This window comes from Peromyscus californicus, unplaced genomic scaffold, assembly GCF_007827085.1.
Source record: "Peromyscus californicus insignis strain IS unplaced genomic scaffold, ASM782708v3 Scaffold_9__1_contigs__length_137607984, whole genome shotgun sequence".
Taxonomy (NCBI): domain Eukaryota; kingdom Metazoa; phylum Chordata; class Mammalia; order Rodentia; family Cricetidae; genus Peromyscus; species Peromyscus californicus.
In genome coordinates this window covers 21,785,639-21,806,471 of record NW_026294617.1, presented here as the reverse complement: position 1 = coordinate 21,806,471, position 20,833 = coordinate 21,785,639, and the positions used below count along the sequence as shown (strand labels likewise).

Genomic DNA, 20,833 nt, shown 5'->3' with positions numbered 1-20,833 from the left:
GATGAAGCATTCAAGTTCTACTGCCAGATTGAGATGCTGTCTGGACCCCTCCTACCACTGCTGTAAATGACCTTTGTACAACTTGGCTACCAAACCTGGGAGACATTTCTCCTAGGAGTCTGTTTACACAGCAGAAATCCCATCAGCCACAGTCTCAGTTTAGTCTCTCTTCTTTCAAATCAATTTCCATTTTCACAAGTTAGAGACTTCCATAGGTTTTGCCTTTAGGGCACAGGACCTGTCTTAGTGAAGACTGTAAGATATTTCTTTTTGGCACTAACAATTACAAAAGCTTAGTGTGCACCCTGCTTGCTGGCAACTTTAGATGGCACACCCATTTCTTCCCCAAACTGCACATTTTCTAATCTTTCTGCTTACTCCTGCTAAAGATCTGAATAAGAGCAGTGAGTGGTAAACATGCCTCAGCTGAAATGTAATGCTGTCTTAAAAATTGCCTCTGCCAAACAAATTTTAAATCACTCTGTGACCTACATTTTCAGGAACAGGCAGAATACACTGAGATTCTTCATCAGAAGTAAACACAAATAGCCTTTAGCTCAGCTCCCCGCAAAGTCCTTGCCCCTCTCTGGAAACTCCTTAGCACAATGTTCATTTTCTACTTTTTCATTGACATACTGGTCTTCTGTAAGCCAATAAGAATGGCCCACTGAGCTCTACTTACAGCATCCTAAGGTTTCTGTAGCCTACAGCTTAGAAGTCTTTCACATTCCTTCTAAAAACCAGTTCCAAATGCCTACAAACCACATGGTCAGGATTTTCATAGTAACAGCTCTACTCCTTGGTACCAACCTTCTTTATTAGTTACTTTTCTCATTGCTGTGACCAAATTTCTGACAAGAAGGATTTATCCTGGTTCATGATGAGGGGCATAGGCAGGCAGTGCTTTCAGGCCAATGTATGAAATACAATTTTGAAGCCAGCACATGGCTCAGAAGTAAGGCCACTTGCTGTGCAAATCTGACCACCTGAGTTTAATACCTGAATCCCCACGGTGGAAATAAAGAACCAACTCTCAAAAGTTGTCCTCTTACCTCCACACACACACCATGGCACACATGTGCCCACACTCAAACACACATATCATATATACACAATAATCATAAATAAAACAACAAAAAGAAAATCCCTTAAATAACAATTTTGAAGCATAAAGGAAAAATGCCCTTATTTATTTAACTTAAATTTCTTACCCCTTAAGTATTCACATTAATACATCTTATAGTACATGTGAAATATGACAACATGTGAGTTATGCAAAGTATACTATATTAAAGAGCAAGTCAAATAGCAAAGGACCTAACAATTTTGGAAATGCTACTCAATCCTCTCTTTTTCTGCTTTATTGATCTGGGCAAAGTATAAATGCCTGGAAACAAAAGATAGAATTTGCAGTATTTCCCCAATGATAACAATTAACTTTCCCACCATGAAGTAGCCCGTGCAGCCTAAGCTAATGACATAGAAAGGAGAAGCTCCTACAGTAACAACAGCAGTCCTCTGGTCTGTCTCACATCATTATCGTAAAGGTGGTTATCTCCACTGCAGGCTGGCCCAACCTTCTCCACAAGGGGGTGGGCGTAGACATTCTTCCACAGAAGACAGTATGGTCACTTTCACTTCTGCAGCACGATTTGCTCTCATATTTACATGGTATTTCAGGGAGTCACCTACTCCACTGTACATTCCGATCATATGACATCCAAGAGCATCAGTAGATCATCACCCTGACTGAAAAAAGGTTAAGCACACATATTTTTCCCAAGAGCAATTATCTTCAAAATGAACCAGGTAAAAAATTCTTAACACTAATGAAGTTTTTGGAAACTCAAGAGAAGCAAGGCTAAAGAAAATCCCAACGCTATTTTAGAATATGCATTTGTTTATATTTTCAAGACAAGATTAAAGTACATTACTAACAAGAGTAAAGGAAGGCCAGCCCACTCTTGAGCACAAATTTTGGCTCTTTTGGTTTTACGTGGAGAAAAGTGGCACTATATATAGTCGTTTAGTAGAATTAAAAGAAGATAGGAAGAAAGCCCACAAAAGACAACACACACAAAATCTAAGCTCAAGAAACATTAATAGAGCTTTACGTATGATTCTGCATAATTCTAGTCTAGCTGAGATAAAATAAGCAGGATTGGGAAGACCAGCAGTCTTTTAATTAGCTTTAGTTTTCCTATGAAAGCTCAATAACTACAAATAGATAGGCAAACTCATCAAACAGTCCTCTGTTACACTGTTTGCACTAGAAGAAAAGCAGTTACCTGTATGGGAGCCAAAGGCCTGGCCTGGTATGAACTCCGGACAATCAATCAACTGAGAGAAGTCTGTTTGTGGCACATTTCGAGGAGGAGGGCCTGGGATTGGCCATTTTTCTGGTTCAATCTTTTTCCTCATTTTCTCATCCACAATTTCTACTTCTGTGCTATCCTTCAGTGCCTGACAACAGACAATTTAAGCTATAAAAGTGACATTCAAAAGGTCTTTGCTGTATGCCTTATATTTCTAGTCTAAAAATTACAAAGCTTCAAGTTAGTAGACTAATACAGTTACTATGCCTAAAAATAACCACGAATTAGTGTTAGGAATAGAACCCAATTTGTCAGGCATGTTGGCCCATGCCTATAATCCCAGTGATCAGGTGGCAGAAGCAGGAAGTTTGTGCCAAGTTTGAGGCCAGCTCAGTCTACAGAGCAAGCTCTGGGCCAGCCAGAGCTAAAATCATAGATTAAGACCCAGTCTCACAAACAAAAAACAAAAACAAAACTCAGGAAGTGGGGGAAGATAATAAATGGAGGTAGATGAAGTTCCCAAAGTCATTCTAGATCACATAGTGAGCTTGAGGCTAGGCTGGGCTATATGAAACCCAGTACTTCCCAACTTCAGCTGTCAAAAAATAAGTGGATAAAGGAGGCTGAAGACACATACAGCTCACTTGCTAGAGTACTTCCCTAATACTCTGACAGATATCCTGGGTCTGCTCACAAGAACCCTGGAGAAAGCAGTTATGGTGATACATGCCTGTAATCCCAGCACTCAGGAGGTAGAGGTAAGAGAATGAAGAGTTTAAGATTATCCAAAGTTACACATCTGATATGAGTTCTAGTTAAGCCTGGGCTATACAAAATCCTATCTCAAGAGGAATATACAAAAAAGAAATCACACTGATTGTCAGCAAGAAAACAACTGACTGATTACTGGCCAAAGATGAAACAAACTGTTTGTTACAGATCCTGTGGAATTTATTCCCTATAAAGAAAACAACCCATGGTACCACACACAAAGCTTTACATTCTGTCCTTAGCAAATCAACAGGGGGGAATCAAACTGAAAAGAAATTAACTATTCACTATCATGCCTTCTAAAAAATGACAGAATACATCTCCACCAAGGGCCAGGCATGATAGTACATGCCCATAATCTCAGCACTAAGGAGACTACCCTGTGTCAAAGAAACAAGCAAACAGCATTCTAAAAAGAACAACTATCTGCAAAAGGTTCAAGTAAAGATCTAAAAAAAAAAACCTGACATTTTTATAAATCCCAAAGTCTGATAATCTTGACCCAAATGAGATCCTGTGCACAATGATATTTTGGGGCATCCAAAGTTCTCTCTGACTAGTTGATCAACTGGATCTTTTTTTTCTTTTCATGATACAGTTATTAAGAAGAAAAAAAAAACAGTGGTGGTGCACATCTTTAATCCCAGCACTCAAGGAGTAAGAGGCAGGCAGATCTCTGAGTTCAAGGCCATCTGGGACTACAGAGACCTTGTCTCAGAAGAAGAAAGGAGGAGGAAAGAGGAAGGAAGAAAAAGAGGAGGAAGAGAAGGAGAAGAAGAAGAAAAGAAGAGGAGGAAGAGGAGGAGGAGGAGGAAGAGGAGGAGGAGGAGGAGGAGGAGGAGGAGGAGGAGGAGAAGAGGACAGAGTACTGTACTAACGAGCTATCTTAAATGGTAAAGACACCTGCCACCAAGACAGATGAACTGAATTCAGTCCCTGGAGCCCAAATGGTAGAAGGAGAGCACCAACTCCTAGAAGTTGTCCTCTGATCTACACAGACACACACACACACACACACACACACACACACACACACACACACACACACCATGGCTAACCATGCCTACTCATCTACATGCAAAATTAATGTCTGGCTTTTTAAAACAGTAACTACGGGGGCTAGAAAGAAGGTTCAGTGATTAAGAACACTGGCTGTTTTTCCTGAGGTCCTGAGTTCAATTCCCAGCACCCACATGATGGCTCACAACCATCTATAGTAGGATCTGGGGTAAAGGTGTACATGCAGCTAGAGCACTCATATACATACAATAAAATAAATCTTTAAAAAAATAGTAACTACTAATGACATATTACACAGATCCATCTCTTAGTGCTGAAAGATATGTATCTGTGAGAACCTGAGAAGAAAGGAATGAGGAGCCACAAATTCAGTAGATTCAGAACACAGGGTTTAAGATGAGATTAAGTAACCTACAGTTAAACAGCAGATAAGCTATAGAACCAGGATCGATTGGATCTAATGCATACATCAATAGCAAGAAAGTAATGGGACAAGAATCAAAATTAGAGTTAAGTGTTGGATCTCACACCTGTAATCCCAATACACAGGAGGCTTGAAGCAGAATTTCTGTGAGTTTTAGGCCAGCCTGGGCTACCTTTTTAAGGGAAAGAAACTGATTCATTATGTTTACCTATGTACACAATACTAAATCAGAGCAACTTACTACATATCCTAGAAACCACAGTCCTAGAAATTTACCCAGCATAAATCAAAACACGTTCACATACAGACCTTATAATCTCCAAAAATGGAGCACAATCACCAATCAGTACATGATACAGAAGAGTGGTCAGCAACATGAAAAAAAAAATACTGAAGCATGCAACAAAGCAGCAACCTCAAAAGTACTGTGAGAAGTCCATAAGCAGCCTCACACTTGCAAGACTAGCATTAGGGAGGCAGAGGCAGAGGCAGGAGGATCCCAAGTTTGAGGCCAGCCTGGGCTATACAAAGGAGAAAGAAAAAAAAAAAGAAAAGAATTTAGAAAGAAAGGCTACAAGATTCTAAGATTTACTAGTTTATGTGGTATCTAGAAAAACCAAAACTACAAAGACAAAAGATCAGTCTTGCTAGGGGCTATGTAGAAAAGAGACTGGAGGGGTTGGGGATTTAGCTCAGCGGTAGAGTGCTTGCCTAGCAAGCACAAGGCCCTGGGTTCGGTCCTCAGCTCCGAGAGGAAAAAAAGAAAGAAAAGAGATTGGCTACACAGGGACTGTCACATATGTAGAAAATGGAGAAAAAATGTTGAATTTCTAGAAATGACAAAAAACAGAATAAAAGCAGTACTGTCACAACTAGAAAGGCTTTGTCCAATTATCCTTCCCAGATTAGCATGGCAGCCCACACTTGTATTCCAGCCCTTTGGTGGTAGAGGCAGGAGAATCGGAATTCATGGACCATCTCATCTCCACAGTGACAGCAGGTTTGAAACAAGTATGAGCTGAGGGAGACCCTGCTTCTATGAATGAGCATGTGCGCATGGAAGATTTCCCAAAGCACATGAAAATTCAACATTTAATACGTGGGCATGCATGTTAGTTTAAAGCGGTCTAAAAGAAGATTAAAGGACCAAGAATACTAAAGAAGGTTGAAGTTTTCAAAGATAGACATTCAAGTTTTATAAAAATAGGAGAAAGTTGAGATGTTCTCTGAACTTTAGGAAATTAGATTGACAGCTTGTTATTCTTTTTATTGAGTTGATAGCTGACCTAGAACTTATGGACTTCAGGAATTCTACTACCCCAGTCTTCGGAGTGGCTCTGAACCTCCATGACTAGCATACTTCTTTAGCAGATGGGGTGGGGAGGTTGGGTAATTTTGAGACAGGGTCTTGCTCTGTAGCTTAGGCTTGAACTTTCCAAAAGTGAGTCTTAGCAAACACCATAATCAGCATACTTTTAAAAACACTTACCCAGTGTGTGCACATGCGCGCACTCACACACTCACTCTCACACATTGTGTACCATGTGGCTTTGCATATGCCATGGTGCTGTGTGGAGTCAGAGGACAACGTAGAGGAGTTGGTTCTCTCCTTCACCATGTGGGTTCCAGGGATAGGACACAGGTCTTCAGGGTTAGCAGCAAGCACCCTTACTCACAGAGCCATCTCAGCAGCCCACTTTTCATTCTTCTTTCTTTTTGGGGGGCGGGGGGACTACTCCTGGAGATGAACCCAGGACCTCATGTACATAGGCCAAATAATCTACCACTGAACAGTCCACTTTTCTTTTTCAGCACTATTTTTCAGGGCAGTTTTAGGCTCCCAGAAAAATTGAATATAACTTAGATTCTTTTTTAAATGAATATTTACCTCCAAGATGAGATTAAGGTTTGTGGTGAGAGCTTGCACACGGTGAAAACCAGCAATCAGGGAAATGGGCAGGAATCCCTGCTCATCCATCTTTCTGCGAAGAAAGAAGTCCCGCTCCAAGTTCTCTGTGCTGAAGTAATACTCACTAAGAAAGGAAAGGACATGAGTTCATCCACTCATTCAACAACATAGTTATATACCCACTGCTTACAACAACTGCTACCAAAATATTCTCCTCTGGTTAATAATACTATCTTATAGAATAGGATATATATATATATATATAGCACAGGACAAATATGAGACCAAGCAAAACCCTGATTAATTGACAATTTCTCTTACACACAAGCAGAAATAGAATACTGATTAAAATTTAACACTGTCTAGATTAACTTAAGTCTAACAAATTAAAAGCTAATTTTAAAATACATTTGTTTATGTTGTTGTTCAGAATCTAGTCCTATACATACTGGGTAAGCTGGATTTTTCAATGAGTCATTCACTGAAAGATTCCATTACAAAGTCACCTCTACCTACTTCATTTAAACACTAAATAACAAAGCTAAGTATCAGTTTTACTGCCTCCCACTCACTTTCCAATGCACTGGGGAGAACAGTGCGCTTGAGTGTCTTCGGTGGGCTCATACTCAAACCTAAGGAACTCTGGTGGTTTTTTGTTTGTTTGTTTGTTTTTTAACCTAAATTGACAACACGCTGACATTATTTAGACCCTTACCAACCAGCACACAGCTAAGTAAAATCATGACAACACAGTTATATTTATATACCCACAATCATGCACAGCTCCTAGAAGACCAGAATTTGATCCTCAGCACTTTAAAAACAAAGGAAAGGATGAATATAATATAGCTAAGAAACAAATATCAATGACTCCATAAAGTCGCTGGAGTAAAAAAATACAGACAATGCTTAGATAACTCAGGGTTAGGAAAGTGTAGACTCACTTAACCTTTCCCCAGACAGAAAGTAAACTGGCACTGGCTGTATGACCAAAGACTATAAACTTCAAGGTATAGAGATAAGCCATAAAGAGACCCTGAAGAAAAAATATTTCATAAAGCATTTGGAAATCATACATTTAAAGTACAGTATCCATATAATAAACTGAAAGTAAGACTCTAAAGACAAAGACCAGGATCCCAGACAGAATACAGAGAAACCCATGGTGATACAGTGTAGCTGGCAAACCTACAGCTTTTCAATCCCAGAGGAAGTCCTCAAGAGGCAACAAGTCAGGAGAACACACACACACACACACACACACACACACACACACACACACACACACACGATTTCACATTTTTTTAGTGTAAAACTCCATTAGTAAGTAACCTTTAGGTACTTAGGACAAATTCTAACTTGAAAGAACTAAATAATAACTGGTTTGGGGTAACATTTCACTTGTGGGAGGAAGAAAACTATCCTACTTTTAAAACATAGGACATCTAAATGTGTCTTGTGCGAAATTCAATCAAAGCGCAAAGTTCTGATAAAGATTATTTTACTGGCATCTCAACAACACTAATAAATCTTTTACTCTTAAATAATGAAAAAAAATTCCAAGTTGTACATTCCAAAATTTATTGCATCTCAGTACCTAATCACAGTGCCTCAGAATCTTGAAATGCCTGAGATTACAAAACCTGGGACAGTATATTGGACACTGACGCAGTCATAAGTTAAAATTTTACTTAGATGCAAATTCCTTAAATCAGTAATAAGCTTCCCTTTAAATGTAATCCATTGTGAAGACAAAACTACATAAGTAAATCCACAAATCACTATTTGCTATAGTCTATTCTATGTTATAAACATAGAAGTCTGTAGATTTGAATGACAAGAGATTGTCCCCACCAAAAAATAGTCAGTCTTAAAATTTAACCCAGTGTGGTAACTAGCTAGCACTTGGGAAGTTGAGGCAGGAGGGACCAGGAATTTGAAAGCCTGGGCTCAATGAATGCCTATCACAAAAGGAGAAATAAATTATTATTATTATTATTATTATTATTATTATTATTGATATAAAAATTTCATTTAAAGTGGTTGAGACTACCCATTAGGAATAGTGAAGCTTATTACCTTAAAATTTATTCAGCTACCTAGTTAGCTTAGTTGGTTAGAGTGTGGTACTAGTAAAACTTATTTAGCACCAAAGCACAATGAAAACTTAAAAACAAACAATCCCAGATAGATTCCTTCTCTAAGTAGTCGCCTAGAAACAAGAAGTCTAAAGCAGGGCTCCTTAAGGCCACAGCTCCACTGAGCAGAGTGCCAACCAGCTTCCCTAACTGATACTCCACTGGTGTTGCCAAAATCCCTGCCTGAAATCCCTGAAACAATAAAAAGGAGTCCTGACTAATGTCTGACATTTTGCTCAGTGTCCTTGGGGACATACATGTCCTACCTTAGCAGCTCTGCATTCTACACTGCATGACCAGAAACTGTCAACAAGGAAGCAGCTCTGCTCCTCCCTCACCCGCATGAGCACAGTGGAGGCCGAATATCCTGACATGGAGTTGCATGTTTGTTCACTGTCAGGTCTAGAAGGGACCTAGCAGTAAGAGTTACAAAAAAAAAAACCAGGATAATGGTATGAAGTTGGCAGGCACTTTCTGGCCATAAAAAGGCCCTTTCCTCAACCCTAACAAAGGAAGCAAGAACAAAATAAGCAAGTTGCTCTGCACTGAGAGTCCATCCCATCTACCACCAAGGCTACCAAAGGGCCTGGCTGATGCCAATGAAGAAATTAACTTCTAGTCACAGAGGAGGGTCCAGTTTCTTTTTTATAAAAATGGCTGTTTTTTAAATGCTTATGCCCTCTCAAAAATAGTCCATTTTCCTTTACCATGCAAGAAAGAAAAATAATTAAGGCTTTATCCAGTTGGTTACACAAATCACTTGGGAAGGTTTCTCTTTTTTTGTCATTACAAACCTATCATCAAAATACTCACAATGCATATTTGAAACAAACAGAGGGCTAGAAAACTATTACAGAGAACTAAGGTCTGAACTAAAACATTGATTTAATAGACGTCACAAAGAAATTAGAACATAAGCTAAAGAGCTTCAAAGATTAAAAGAGACAATGCAGAAATCAAAATTAAAAGACATTGGGCACCATTTTATCATTTACAAGTGTTTTTATTTTGTTATTTTTTATATGAGATAGGGTTTTGTTCTGTGTCTCAAGCTAGCTTTGAACTCACAGCAATTCTGCTTTAGCTACCCAGAGATGGAGTTACAGACATGTACCACCATACCCAGCTCATTTACAAATTTTAATGTAAACATCTATTTGCAAAGGAGACAAGTTTTACTTAATTTCAAATAATATGTAGAATTTTTATGGACTTTTTTTGATATTTACTCATTAATTATGCAATGACATTTTAACTAGTCTTAGGAAAATGACAGGAATGTGGAGAAAAGTTTGCAGACACTTATTTTATCACTGTCTCCTAGAAAAAAATCAAAATAATATTCTCATTCTCTAATTTTTATTATTGAATTTTTGGAACTGTGATAAAGTAGTCAAAGACATGTAAGTTTGCTGCTGAAACAGACTTCACTGAAATCCCTGTCTGACATCCACTTACATTTGGCGCTTTATGTACTCTTTCAGCAGTGTTTCATCCACAGGATAGACCTGCACCCCTGTGCCATCATCGTAGTAATACATCATGCTGGTGTTAAGCTCTGTGGGAAATGGCTGATCAGTTCTTTCCCCTGGCTCTCGATAACCATAGGAATAATCAAAGTTCACTGGACACAAATAAAGTAAAAGAAAGGTTACAAGTTAAAAAATAAGGAAGCCATAACTGTAAAGAGAAATCCAAAAAGAAGAATAAATAAATAAATAAATAAATAAATACAAACAAATTTACTGTCAAACCAAAATAACTAACAGAAACATTGTGCAAAAGGGTCAGTAAGATGACTTAGCAGATGAAGGCTCAATCCACCAAGTCTAATACCCTGAGCACAATCCCTGGGTCACACATGGTAGACAGAACCAACTCTGTAATTTGTCCTCTGATATCCACATGCACACCATGGCACACTCACCTAAACACACACACACACAAATAAAAATATAAAAAAATTAACATAATACAGGGTACTATGAAAAATGAGAATATTTGCTAACTTTTTTCAAAGCTCATATAGTTTAAAAGAGGGAGGGAAATCTCATGTCATACATCTAGGGTTTCCTCGACCTCGGCCTCTTCCCCGGCCCCGGCCTCTTCCTCGGCCTCTTGTGGAACCTCGGATGGTACCACCCTCACTTCTCACACTGGATACTTCATCTTGATCATCTTTCTTTTCTCTATCCCGTCTCCAACCTTAAAATAAAATTTTTATATATTCAAATTTGCAATAAAATAACACAATCATTTCTATGAAAACATAGTAATTACCTTCCCCCACTTTTTTCTCTTTGGATTTTTAAAATTTCTTTTATTTATTCTTTGATTATTTCATGTGTTTACAATGTATTTTGATTATAGTCATCCCCTACTTATCTCTTTTGGATTTTTTTTTTCAGGCAAGGTCTCACTATGTAGCTGGGGCTAGCATTGAATTCAGAGATTTGCCTCCCAAGTGATGGGATTAAAGGCATTAACCACCAGGCCTGGCTCCCCTTTGTGGATTTTGAGATAGTATCTTACTATTCAATCCAGGCTGGCCTTGAACTCCAAGCTCTTCCTGCCTGAGACTTGCATGGTACAAAGATTATCAGGCAGGATCTACCACATCCTCTCTCACTCTTATACTAGTTGATAGTAGTCAGCCTATCTTTAAACATAGTAAGAAATCCAAGGGGACGGTTAATAAGTGGGTAGGGATAAGGAATGTACCGGGCATATAAAGAACATTCTATAGCAAGTAAATGACACCTTAGAAAGACAAAGAGGTCCTCTGCCAAGAATGTGCTATGATATACACATTCACAGTGTCCCAAGGCTACTGAATTTACATGTAAAACTCTTCTAAAAATACACTTTCCATAACACATGTAAGGAAGAGATACTACCATTCAAGTAAAAGGCATTTGTTTTAAAGAAAAGAGAAACTGAAAGCACACACACACACCTCCACAAAATCCAGATAAGACACGTGAAGAACAAGAGGAATTGGATCTATAATACACACTCCACCTCTCACACTCTTCTCTTTATCTCCTTTTTGATTTTTAGAGACAGGGTTTCTGCATAGCCCTGGCTGTCTTGGAGCTTGCTCTGTAGACTATGCTAGCCTCAAACTCAAGAGATCCATCTGCCTCTGCCTCCCAAGTGCTGGGATTAGAGGTGTGCACCACTACTGCCTGGTCCACTGTCTCTTGTATGCAAATATAACATACGTACCATGAACAAGAAAATAGCTAACAGGCAAAACAAAAATATACAAGTAGCCAATGAACATAAAAAATGACGCTCCATCTGATTGGCCCTGAGGAATGAGCCATCTATCCAGTCTGATAAGCATTCTAAAGTCCTGTGATATCAACTGTTTCATTTATTTATTTTTTTGGTAATATAGAGCAACAGAGTCCTAGCTTAATATTCTACAACTGAGGTATACTATGAGCCTTAACATGCTGACCAAAATAGAAGAGGTAGGACGTTGTGTACTGTTAGTGAGAGTGAAAACATCAACTTTAAATTGGAATAATCCAATAATTATCAAAATAACAAATTATAGAGACAAAGTTTTTCAAACTCATCCTTTTGATGCTGGTGAGAAGAGGGTGAAATGGAGTCACCTTGTGTGCTATTTAGATGGTCTACATCATCCATCACTTTCACTCACTGGACAACACTCCTAGCATCTATCTATTCATCCCTCAGTAAGGACATGCAACATTATCTCCCCCACTGAGAGCCAATTGCTCTAGACCCTATAACTCCATCCTCAGTGCCAATTTAAAATTCCTTGTAGTGTGTGTGTGTGTGTGTGTGTGTGTGTGTGTGTGTGTGTGTGTGTATTTATGTCTACCACATGAAGAGCCCACAGATGTTAGAAGAGGCTCCCTGGGTCCCTTGGAACTGGATTACAGGTGGTTGTGTGCTGCTGCTATTGCTGCCTTGTGGGTGTTGTGACCTAACACTGACCTTCTGCAAGAGCAGTAAACATTCTTAACCACTAAGCTATCTCTCCAGCCTCTAAAATATTCCTGCTAAAAATTGTTGCACACACCTACAACCCCAGCTAGTGGTAGGTTGAGGTAGGAGAATTTTGAGTTCAAGACCAGTCCGGGTAACAATACCCAATGGGATCTTATCTAAGATAGATAAACCAGGTATTTCCTTCCTCAACCCAAAGTGGGCCTTATTTTACATCACACCATAATAAACTCACAAAAAGCTTAATGTGATTTAAACATAAATGTCATTTTAAAAAGTATTTAGGGCCGGGCAGTGGTGGTGCATGCCTTTAATCCCAGCACTTGGGAGGCAGAGCCAGGTGGATCTGTGAGTTTGAGGCTAGCCTGGTCTACAAAGTGAGTTCCAAGACAGCCAAGGGCTATTGTACAAAGAAACCCTGCTTTGAAAAACCAAAAAGTATTTAGATGACAAGTGTTGTTTGTGGTGCACACTTTCATTCCAGCACTTGGGAAGCAGAGGCAGGTGGATCTCTGGTCCAAATAGAGAGACCCTGTCTCAAAAAAGAAAGCATTCCAAGTATTCCTACTAAAAATTTGTAATTCAAATCCAATCATAAGGAAACATTACAAAACCCAAAGTAAAGAATATCTGTTTAAAATAATCCTATTATATTGCCGGAAGTAGTGATGCACACCTTTGATCCCAGCACTCAGAGGCAGAGGCAAGCCAATCTCTGAGTTCAAGGTTAGTATGGTCTACTTAAGAGAGTTCCAGGATAATAATCCTATTATCTTAAAAAGAAAAAAAAATCAATGTCAGGAAAGATAAAGAAAAAGAACTATTAAGACAATGATGGAGATTAAGGAGAAAGACAACTAAAGCAATGTGTAATGCCAGATCACACTGGGGAGAGAGAGGGCTATAAGAAAGTCTACAAGTCCAGAGTGATGGCACCTTTCTGTAATCCCAGCATGTGGGAGGCTGAGGCAGGAAGATCATAAGTCTGAGGTCAGGTACATAATAAGTGCTAAATAGTGAGATCCTGTCTCAATATAAAGGAAAATATAAAATTAAAATAAAACCAAAATTAGACATAAGGTTATTGACAGTTACACTGTGAACATTCAGCTTTGTTGTTAAGTGCCATAATTACACTATTCTTTAGACATGTCTTCTGAAGGTGTGTAGGGTTAGAGATGTGTTTACTCTATACAGCTCCAATGATAAGCACTAAATCTATGTTCACTTGAATTTCATGGCACTCTTGAAATGACACTTACTTCGTGTATCATTTTTCCTATTACTGTGAGCTGGTTTATTCGCTTCGGGTTGACATCTAGAGCTGTTCCGGGACCCAGGTCTTTCCTGGCTGTCTGGTCTCACATCTTCTAAGTGGAGTGGTACCCATTTGTGCTTATTAGCTTGATGAAATAAAACACACAAAGTAATTACATGACAATGTACAATTTTCATTAAAGCTCTAAAACTCTGAAAGCACTCTGAATTTTAATTCAAGATTCAGCTGCCTTTAAGTGGATTATCTGTAGACTGCCAAAAGAGCCCTTTTCATTCTTACAGACTGATCCTTGATAAGTTTGTGCAAATACTTCAAGTGAAACAATAGCAAGTGAAAAGCAGTAATTAAAAACAAATCAATCAAACCAACAAAACCCCAGGGCTGGGAAGACGAGTCTGTCAGTAAAACACTCGCTGGCCAAGCACCAGGACCTGAGCTTCACCCCAGTGCCCACATCAGAGCAGGGCCTATGATGCTAACACTCAGAGTTGGGGAGATGAGACAGGAGGATCCCTGGGGCTTGCTGGTCAGTAAGAGAACCCATCTCAAACAAGACAGAGAGCAAATGGCCTCCATAAATATCCATATCCACACATAAACACACAAAACCATAAACAAAACCAAAAACAAAACTAAGTAGTTTCTCAAAGCATGGGAGGAATAAGTATAAGATGCTTCCTTTCTGACACAATTTTCTTTACAGTTATTATATTACAGCTATTATATGGCTCATGCCTATAATTCTAGCATCTGAGAGGCTGAGGCAAGAGGATTTCAAGTTCCAGTCTATCCTGAGATACACACCAAAAAAAAAAAAAAATCTAAAGAAAAAAAACAGGTGGTTGTGATGTTAACTCGTTTTCCTCAAGACAGGGTCTCATTATGTAACCCTGGCTGTCCTGGAACTTGCTCTGTAGATCAGGCTGGCCTTGAACTCACACAGACCCACCGGCCTCTAACTCCCAAGCGCTGGGATTAAAGGCATGCACCACCACTGCCCAGCAATGGCATTAATTTCAATTGTCATCTTGAAGGGATTTTGAATCACCAAGGGAAGGGATTTTTCTAGATTCTGTTAATTAAAGTAGGCCTCACTTAACAGTGGCCAGCACCATTTTATGGGGTAGGGCATAGGAGTAAGAGGAGAAAAAGCAGAGCAAAAGCTTCATGGCCTTCTGCTTCATGACTGAGGGTGAAATATAGCCAGCTGCCTCAAAATCCTGCCTCCCCGGCTTCCCTATCATAAAGGAATGTATCCTTTAACTATGATCCAAAATAAATCATAGCATCAGGAAAAGGAGCTAGTCAGGTGTGGTGGCTGGTTCAAGCCTGCAATTCCAGCACATTGTGTGTTGAGGCAAGAGAATTAAGAGCTCAAAGCCAAACTGGATCCATAGAAAGATTCTGTCTGAATAAAAAGACAGAAGATAGGCAGAGGCAGGAAGAAGAGAGGACAGGAGGAGGAGGAAAAGAAAAGAGATACAATCAATTGGCTTCTGTTGGGGACTAGCAATATAAAAATTGTTTTGGTTGCCAGGCACGGTAGTGCACATCCTATTCCCAGCACTTAGGAGGCAAAGGTAGGGGGATCTTTGTAAGTTTAAGTCCAGCCTGGCTATATAGTGAGTCCCATGACAGCCAGAGTTAGATAGATCTAGTCACAAAAAAGAAAAAAAATTGTTATAGTTATACTATAGTAAATTTCTGAAAATCTTTTATACTGATTCCATCATTAATGTCTCAAAATGCTTAGCATTTGGCCAAATGTGTATTTTTCAACCAAATTAAAAAGAGGTAGGAGAAAGGAAAGATGACCGAAATACTGATGGGAAAAAGAATATTATGGCTGGCAAGATGGCTTAACAGGTGAAGACACCTACCAAAAGCCTGATGTTGCAGAATATCTGTTTACACTGTGAAGATGTGTCTTTTCCAAGACATCTTCTGATTGGTTTAATAGAGCTAACTGGCCAATAGCTGGGCAGGAAGGTTAGGTGGGACTTCTGGTGACAGACAGAACTCTGGGAAGAAGGGCAGAGATGCTGAGACGGGGAGGAAGCAGGATGGGCACTAAGCAGTAGAATGTAGATTAAAATAAATAGACTAATTTAAGTTGTAGGAGCTATTGGGACAAGCTTAGGCTAAGGCTGAGCTTTCATAATTAATAAGAAGTCTCTGAATCATTAGTTGTGAGCTGGCAGCCCAAAGGAAAGTCTGATTACAGCCTGAGTTTGAGCCTTAAAACCCATATCATAGGAGAAAATTGACTCCTGCAAGCTGCCTTCAACCTCCACATGCATGCTGTGAATGCATACACTCATATGTGGTGGTGGTACATGCAGAGGCAGAGAGAGGGAGAGGCAGAGGCAGAGGCAGGCAGATTTCTGAGTTAGAGGCCAGCCTGGTCTATGAATTGAGTTCTAGGACATCCAGAGTTACACAGAAAAACCCTGTCTCCAAAAACCAAACAAACAAACAAAACCTTAAATAGCATAGGAAGCCTGCCCCATGTTATCTACCTTCACAACCCAATCCCATCCTTGTCTACTTTATCGTTTTGGTTTTTCAAGACAGGGTCTTGATGTATAGCCTTGGCCAACTTAGTACTCACTAAATAACACAGGCTGGTCTCAAACTTGCATTCCTCCTGCCTATGCTTGCACATGTGTCATAGGTGTGTGTCATAGGTGTGTGTCATAGGTGTGTGTGGTACATGGAGATCAGACAACCTTTGGAGTCATCTTGAGAAAAACCATCCATCTCCTTTGAGACTAAGTTTTCCACTGACCTTCAGATCACTAGTTATGCTAGACTGGCTGGCCAGTAAGCCCTATAGAACCTCTGCCTCCAACTCACAAGTTCTGCCATTATGCCCCACTTTCACATGGGTTCTGGGGATCAAATTAGGATCCTCATGTATGGATGTCAAACACTTCTGGGCATGATCTAACTTTCCAGTTCCTCAAGCCCTCCTTTAAAGTAAAAAACAAACCAGGTATGGTGGTGCATGCCTTAGATCCCAGAACTAAAGAGGCAGTAAGCTCCAGGCCAGTCAAGATTATGTAGAGAGACCTGTATTTTCTCTGCCCATGACCTTGGACTAAACTCTTATAAGGAGTTGGAGAAGGGGCTGGGCGACTGAAACTTACAGCTACAGAGACCCTGTCTCAAAAAAACAAAACAAATAAATGAATAACGTTAAAAACAAAACAAAAACCTCAATATGTGCTAGATTTGATGTGTTGGCTTTGCATGCAAAAAAAAAGTGCTTCTGGCTGGGTAGTGGTGGTGCATGCTTTTAATCCCAGCACTCTGAAGGAAGAGGCAGGTGGATCTCTGAGTTCGAGGCCAGCCTGGTCTACAGAGAGAGTTCCAGGACAGCCAGGGCTACAAAGAGTGCTTCAAGCCATAAGACCAGAGTTGGAGACCCTGGGACTCACATTGTGGAAGGAGAGAACTAACTCCTACAAGTTATCTTTTGCCCTCCACATGCATGCTGTGGTATATGCATGCCCCCCACCCCCATGCGTAAAATATAAGAATAAGTTTGCCAATATTATCATCTTCATTGAAAAAACACATACACAGTAGGTGCACAATTCATGGACTTAAATATGACCTTAATTTTTATATATATATATATATATATATATATATATATATATATATATATATATATCAGATATTAAACATTGACCAATTGATTTCAATTGAAGCAACCAAAACAAAGACAAATTTTAGAGCAAAATGACAAGTCTTTCAGAAGTATGAATTCTAGATAGCCATGAAGACTAAGAAGCAGAAAAAATGTTGAGTGATAAAGCAGTTAATGAATAGGGAAAATTTTTTCAATACTTACTTATTCTGTTCTAATACTTGAAAGCAATCAGGTTTTGCTCATTAGAGCAAAGGAGTCTAGCCCTTAACTCAACAGCTAAAATTACTTAATAAAAGACAATGATTCAGCCAGGCATACTGGCACACACCTTTAATCCCCATACTTGGGAGACAGATGCAGGAGGATCTCTGTGAAAGGCCAGACTGGTCTATATAGTTAGCTTCAGGACAGCCAGGGCTACATAAAGAAATCCTGCCTCAAAAATACAATAAATAAAAAAATAAAGATAAATAAATAAAAGACAATGATTCATGTAATTGCTTAGCACATGATAATTTGGTATTGACAACAAAGAAGTTAACTGCCAAGTGCTACACCATCAAATGTATCTTGGTGTATAATTTCACCTAGGCAGAGTAACTGCTTCAGCGCCTGCTACAGAACAATCCTTTTTGTACACCGAATATGTATTACTCTCATTGGTTTGATAAAGAGCTGACTAGCCAATAGGCAGGAAGAGGTTAGGCAAGAGAGCTAAACTGAGAGGATGCTGGGAAGAAGTTGCCAGGCAGACACAGAGGAAGCAGGAGATGAACATGTCATGCTGAAAAAAGGTACCACCATGTGGTAGAGCATAGATAAGAAATATGGGTTAATTTAAGATGTAAGAGCTAGTTAGTAACAAGCCTAAACTATCAACTGAGCATTTATAAATAATAAGTCTCTATGTGGTTATTTGGAAGATGGCTGGTGGGACAGAGAAAGTCCGCTTACAAGTGCCTTCCCAATGCACTCAAAACCTTAATTTTAAGCTACATGAATCTTGCCTATATCTCCTGCTGCTCATCCTAGGCTCAGAACCCTGAATGAGTATAGGCTTTCACCAACCCTGTCCCTAAACACATTAGGAGTCCAGAAAAAAAAAAGGAAAAGAATTTAGGGCAGTAAGTTTTTCCTTCATACCTTAATTTTTCTGGGAAAACCTTAACTAAGATTGGAGCTGGAGAGGTAACTGTTCAGGTTAAACGCATGAGCTGCCTTTCTGAAGGACCTAATTCAAATCTTAGCACCCATGTTGGGGGACTCAGAACTGCCTATAACTTCAGGAATCAAAACATCCTCTTCTGGATTACATGGGTATCTGTGCCTACACACAAACACAAACACACACACACACACACACACACACACACACACACACACACACACACACGGTGATATTTTATTTGTGCTTTAATAAATAAAGCTTGCCTGGAGATCAAAGGAAAAAGGCCAGCCATTATAAGTAAACAAAGAAGTCAGGCAATGGTAGCACATGCCCTTAACTTAGCAGGCAGGATCTCTGTGTATTCAAGGCCACACTGGAAACAGAGCCAGGTGTGGTGGCACATGAATTAATTCCAACACTAGTTAACCATGGAGGTCTGGAGGTCTGTATAGACAGAAAGACAGAGCTGTGTAGGAAAAGGAAGTGATGTAGCTGGACAGAGAGCAAATCAGATGGCAGAACAGCCAGGTATATGTGCGTGGGTAGACAGGAAGTAACACACATTTGGAAGCTGCAAAGTTAGTTGGTGAGGTAAGGCTGGCTGGTGGCTTTCCCTATTTCCCTGATCAAAGGCTTTCACCCCTATATTTAGCTCTATATTTTTTATTTAATAAGACCAATTAGAAATTCATCTACACACATACTTGCACATAGTTAAAAATCAATCTTTAAAAAACCGTCAGGTGTGAACTATGAAGACAAAAGGCAGGTGAGTTCCAGGATACCCAGTAGTACATATTGAGACTCTGTCTCAAACAAACAAACAAAAAAACCAAAAATCTTTAAAATACTGACTAAAATTGTTCTTACTTTTTCTCTTAGAAAACCAGGGGCTGGCTGGGCATAGTGGTGCATGCCTTTAATCCCAGTATTCGGGAGGCAGAGGCAGGCAAATCTGTGAGTTCGAGGCCAGCCTGGTCTACAGAGTGAGTTCTAGGACAGCTGGGGCTGTTATACAAAGAAATCCTGTCTCAAAAAACAAAACAAACAAACAAACAAATAAATAAGAAAGCCAGGGGCTGGAGAGATGGCTCAGCAGTTAAGAGCACTGTCTGCTCTTCTAAAGGACCCAGGTTCAATTCCCAGCACCCACATGGCAGCTCACAACTGTCTGTAACTTCAGTTCCTGGGGACTCAACTCCCTCACACAGACATACATGCAGGCAAAACACCAATGCACATTAAAGAAATAGTTTTTCCATTTTCTCAGAATTCTCTAAAAAGCAAAAAGCATTTTCAATGTAAATTTTAAATTAACAACGGTATTACACAACTTTCCAAGAAAATCTACAAGAATACCTATAAGGAATTTCACTCCATTTTTTTGTACAGAATATTGTTTAAGCAGGGTTGCTACACAGAGACACCCCTTCTCGAGAAACCAATATATATATATATATATATGCAAAATAAATAAAAGGGGGGGGTCAGGATAGAAGGCCAAACAGGCCAAACCTGCTGCAGGTGGTTTAAAACCCAGCATACGCATGTGATGACAGAGAGCAGCTAACTAATAATTCATCACCACACAGTCTTCCAAAACTTCAAGTTAAAATGAAGACACAGGCCCGCTGACCTCTCTTCCGCTGGCTGCTTGCCTGAGCCTCATCCTCGCTGACATTCTCAACAGGACCATCTAGTTTTGCTTCCCGATTCTCTTTGCTCTCACTGTTGCTTCTTTTTTCAATCTTCTCTTCTTTTTCTTTTCTGAATTGTGGCTTCTTATTTCCTTGGCTGATAACATTCTGAGACTGAAAACAAAGAAAGTGTTCTGAATAGAATCATTTCTATTAACATTTCACACACACACACACAAAAAAAAAAAAAAAAAAAAAAAAAAAAAAAAAAAAAAAACCTGGGCCGGGAGGATCTCTGTGAGTTCGAGGCCAGCCTGGTCTACAAAGCGAGATCCAGGACAGGCACCAAAGCTACACAGAGAAACCCCGTCTCGAACAAATGAAAACCTGGAAGGGTAGACACTTGTCTAGTATGTCTGAGGTACTGGGTTACATCCCAATTTCACCAACACATGAATTTGCTGCCATCATTAGTCAAAGAAAAGGAAATCAACTACATATTTACTATGATGGCTACAGTTTTAAAA

At 39.5% G+C, this 20,833-nt stretch overlaps 1 protein-coding gene across 1 annotated transcript in view; it reads right to left on the bottom strand.

The window, feature by feature from the left end:
• Larp1b (La ribonucleoprotein 1B) overlaps positions 1 to 20,833 on the bottom strand; it is a 102,389-nt gene that overhangs the window by 69,102 nt on the left and 12,454 nt on the right. The window contains 6 exon segments of the mRNA XM_052730731.1: positions 2,289 to 2,463; positions 6,419 to 6,563; positions 10,036 to 10,201; positions 10,639 to 10,782; positions 13,827 to 13,967; positions 20,306 to 20,480. Coding sequence (XP_052586691.1) covers positions 2,289 to 2,463; positions 6,419 to 6,563; positions 10,036 to 10,201; positions 10,639 to 10,782; positions 13,827 to 13,967; positions 20,306 to 20,480 — 946 coding nt within the window.